This window comes from Galdieria sulphuraria, assembly GCF_000341285.1.
Source record: "Galdieria sulphuraria unplaced genomic scaffold scaf_280, whole genome shotgun sequence".
In the NCBI taxonomy this organism is placed as follows: domain Eukaryota; phylum Rhodophyta; class Bangiophyceae; order Galdieriales; family Galdieriaceae; genus Galdieria; species Galdieria sulphuraria.
This window is the reverse complement of record NW_005178195.1, coordinates 1-4141: the sequence shown is the minus strand read 5'-3', so window position 1 is coordinate 4141 and position 4141 is coordinate 1. Positions and strand designations below refer to the sequence as shown.

The window sequence follows — 4141 nt, the reverse complement described above, 5'->3', positions numbered from 1 at the left end:
TTCTCAGTTCAAAAAGGTTCCCTTTGTATCAAACACACCAACTTCGTCAAATGCCACAAGGAGATATTGATCGGAAGGAATGTTTAAGATTGAACGGATTTTCTGGACCAAAGCATCACTCCTAAGTTTTAGTTCCTTGAAACATTCGTCCGGGTCTGGTTGCGGAAGACCTGATTGCAAAAAAGCAGCCTTTACTAACAAATAGTAGACTGCCCACTTTAGGTTGCGTTCTTTCGGTTCTGTGGGCTTCAACTCCCTCAAATCCACAAAGAGCAATGAAGCCCTTTTCAGCTTCTCCAGGAAACCTCTTCGGTTGGCCTTCTCAGACTCACCAACGTAATCGAGACCTATCAGTGCACTTTCACCCATATTATTCACCAGTTCCAAGTAATTTTTTACGAATTTTGTCTTTCCACTTCCGAAGAGGTGGGGACCAAAGGGTATGACTGGTTTGAAAGGGCTACCAAGTTTACGGAGAGTGTATAGCTGAAATAACTGCTTTGTTACTACACGAACATCATTTTCTCGGTGTACTACAACCATGTCATATACGGTTTCTGGTTCAAGCTCACTAGACATATCGCAAGCTATGAAGTAAACTATGCGACAGTAAAATACAACAATGGTCAATCAATCTTCTTCCAACAGTCCAATGCTCAAATTCTTGATTGCGACGAAAGTCTTTTGAAGCTTTGAACAAGTCTTGATAAGAACATGATTTGCCTTTTAGATAAAGACTATCTTTTTCAATTTTTTTAATAAAGAGTGGATATTGTTTTCTGTGCAATTGTATATAAAAACAACTTCTCTGAGCTATTAGAAAATAGACCAGCTAAGGAACTTTCAACTTGAGGCGAACCATAAATAAAGTCTTTGACGAATACAAGACCTTGTATAAAACCCAATCGTCACACTTTAAGACACTCTCCTGAGAAGTAACAAGAAGCAAACAAGACCTGTCAAACTGTGACAGTGACTTTTGCAACAATAGGCTTATTTTGATTTTCGTGGTTAGTACCATATTAAGACAATAATCCTCGGAGTGAAAGCAAATAAGTTGTAACCGAGTTTCAAACATACAAAAAAAAGTTTACTTGCTCTTCAAAACAAAAGGAAGGACTGAGTTAGAATCTATTGCCAACTTAAGAAACTGTTACGGATTCTATCAAGTAAATCTAATCCAAAATCCCAAAAAGTAGGATTATGAGAAACACAAAATGCTCTTTCAAGTCCATTCAATATTTCTTTGTCAATCAGCATTTGGACATCTCTTTCACAAAGAATAACAAGTTCACAATTATCAGGTACTTTGAATGAATCATTTCCAATAAACATTCCACTGGAGTAACAACGACTCTGATTACCCAACTCATTAGAAACATTCAATGATAACTTTGTACTAACGATAATAAGCATACAATGATGATAATCCATTGCACTGGATAAGACTTGATCATAAACAGGATCTAAAAATTTCTTGGCTTCATCTATAATATCTGACCAGCCAATTCCTTCTGACTTCCAGCGTCCTTTACAAGCAACTCCAACAGTAAGAACTTTGGGTTCCACAGGAGATTGTAATTTGAATATAATATCAGGACTATGAGAAGTAGCGTCCACTGGAATGTAAATAGTCTCTAAATAAAGTGTCTCTCGAATAATCTTATTCCATTCAGTACTGGCAAAAGTTCTTCGACTCTTGTTCGATTCATTTCTTGTTTCTCTAGAACTAACAACAGACTTCATATAGTGAATAGGTGATATTGTACTGATTGGAAGTTTCATTTGTTTCCATATTGGAGACAATTGACACAACAATTCCCTCAACTCATTTCGATTCTTTGAAGGCAACATCAAAACTAGTCGTAAAGCAACAATTCCTTCAAATACACGACACTTTGAATAAAAGAAACAATCTACTGGTTCGACATCAAGTGATCCAAGAAGTATCTTTTCCAAAGAAGATATGGAAGGGTCCCTCTTGAAGATCCAACAAATACTTTTGGAATCAGGACTTGAAAAGTATTCTGGTCAATAGGATACCGATATAGTCCCATTTCAGTTACGGCATCATATAAAAAGGACTCCGAGGTCAATATGTCATCTACTTGAAACGGTATACGATAAAGTGCCATCATCAAAAGTATATCAAAAACACTTTTTCTATCTTCGTCCAAATTCAATATTCGTTCCACAAATGGTTCAGCACAAATTCTTAGGAAATCGTCGTCGTTCATACATGTCAAACATTCTTCTTTCGATATGAAAGGCTGATTTCTTGCTATTATATAATTCAAAAGCATATTCACTGCACGAGTCAACAAACCAGGAACTCCACCTGTACATTCCAATAACGAATCTGCCAATTCATTTACTGAAAATGAAGAACTACATAAGACATTACAAACTGGAACTTGAGTAGGTGTTTCAAGAAGAGTCTTTTCAAGGAATTCAACGATACTGGAAGCGTCCAAAGGTGATAAAGAAATAAAATGTAGTATAACTCTCGATAGCCCGAAAGCCACATCATTCTTAATACTTAAACCCTTGCTTTTCCCAACAACTATAAAAAACAAATCGGGTTCTTTGCACAATTGACTAATGATACCGATAAAGTCGTTGTATGGTCGAACTCTACCGTCATGGGTTCTCTTGAAATGAAATTCGTCGAGACTTTCGTCTAGGACACCAACTTCATCAAAAGCTATCAGAAGATATTGATCGGAAGGAATGCCCAAAGTCTTCCGTAGCTCCGGAATTAGAAAGCTTGGATAGGGAGGAATGTGTCTGTAGGCTTCATCAGGCTTCATAAACGGTAGACCCATCTGATTACAAGCTGATTGGTACAATAAATAGTAGACTGCCCACTTTAGGTTGCGTTCTTTCGGGTCTGTGGGCTTCAACTTCCTCAAATCCACAAAGAGCAACGAAGCCCTTTTCAGCTTCTCCAAAAAGGTTCTTCTCAAAGGGTCCAAAGCAAACGTCGACAGGGAAGTTTCACCAAACCTTTGCACCAACTCCAAATAGGTTCGGGCAAAGGTCGTTTTGCCTGAGCCAAAATGATGGGGGGCAAATGGTATCGTCAAGCGATAGTCGCAACTACTTGTTACACCCCTGAGTTGTTCTCTGTTGCTATGAAGATCATACAGTTCTTTTGTCACTCGAACAACATCTCTTTCACGATCTACCACAACAGACTTAAACTTGACAAAAGCTTTCCACTTTTCATCCAAACTCGCCATCGCTAAAGTGAAATTAAACAATCTTCTGTCTATTTCGGAGTACAAATATAAATAAATTAATGTTGTTGTTGTGACCGACAAACAGTCAATCGAGGAAAACAGTAAAGGATACCAATCCAACTTCTTCTCTTTATCAACTGATGACTATGTCATATCCTTTATGGCTTGGACTGAGATGACCAGAACAATGGAAGAATGATCAATATGGCTTTTTCAACTATCGATATTCTTATTCTCGTATGCTAATACAGTGGTAACTCTCATAGGGTACAAGAAGGATTGGAAGGAAGCCAATGTTTATTTCACAAGTTTTTTATGCTCTTTGAGAGTATAAAGCTATTGAACATGGCCCATTCTCAAATAGATAAGAAAGTTTCTTTCAGAATTTTCGAGAATAGTCATGAGAGTTTCGAGCAATATAGATTGTTCATGAAGAATTTGTTCCATAGACGTCTCTCTCTAGATTTTCTGTATTTTATGGAATAGTTTTTACGTCACTTTTGCTTCATTTCGAAACACGGAACTAGAGTATGAACCAAGTCATTCTCTTCTGTAGTCTATTCAAAAGCTCCAGTTGAAATATATTATTTAGTAGAAATGCAGAAACCCGCAAGCACAACAGTCTTTTATTCTCAGCAATCGTCAAATTCCTTTCTTACGATATCATGACAAGTAGCAGCTTATCACTAAAGCTACAAAGGTTGATGATAGCAAAAGACAAACCAAAGCCAACCACAACAAATGGCAAAGAAGGATCCAAAATATCTCGTGGTTTTATCAAATCTCAGAAACAACATTGACTCACAGAGGTGCATCAATACTCAATTTCTGTAAGAGTCAATAACTCCTGTTTCTTTCTCCTCTGAAAATAGTGGCATTTGATATTGTGGATTCTGTTA

At 37.2% G+C, this 4141-nt stretch overlaps 2 protein-coding genes across 2 annotated transcripts; both read right to left on the bottom strand.

Annotated features, from left to right (window-relative positions):
* On the bottom strand, positions 1 to 701 carry Gasu_64880 (archaeal ATPase). The gene has a single exon (XM_005702316.1). It carries the CDS (start codon positions 577 to 579, stop codon positions 4 to 6), a length of 576 nt encoding a protein of 191 aa, XP_005702373.1. The 5' UTR covers positions 580 to 701; the 3' UTR covers positions 1 to 3.
* Positions 702 to 1074: 373 nt separating this feature from the next.
* On the bottom strand, positions 1075 to 3341 carry Gasu_64870 (archaeal ATPase). The gene is made up of 2 exons (XM_005702315.1): positions 2044 to 3341; positions 1075 to 1978 (listed from the first exon to the last, which is right to left on the bottom strand). The coding sequence occupies exons 1-2, from the start codon at positions 3240 to 3242 to the stop codon at positions 1132 to 1134; spliced, it is 2046 nt and encodes a 681-aa protein (XP_005702372.1). The 5' UTR covers positions 3243 to 3341; the 3' UTR covers positions 1075 to 1131.
* Between the last annotated feature and the right edge of the window lie 800 nt (positions 3342 to 4141).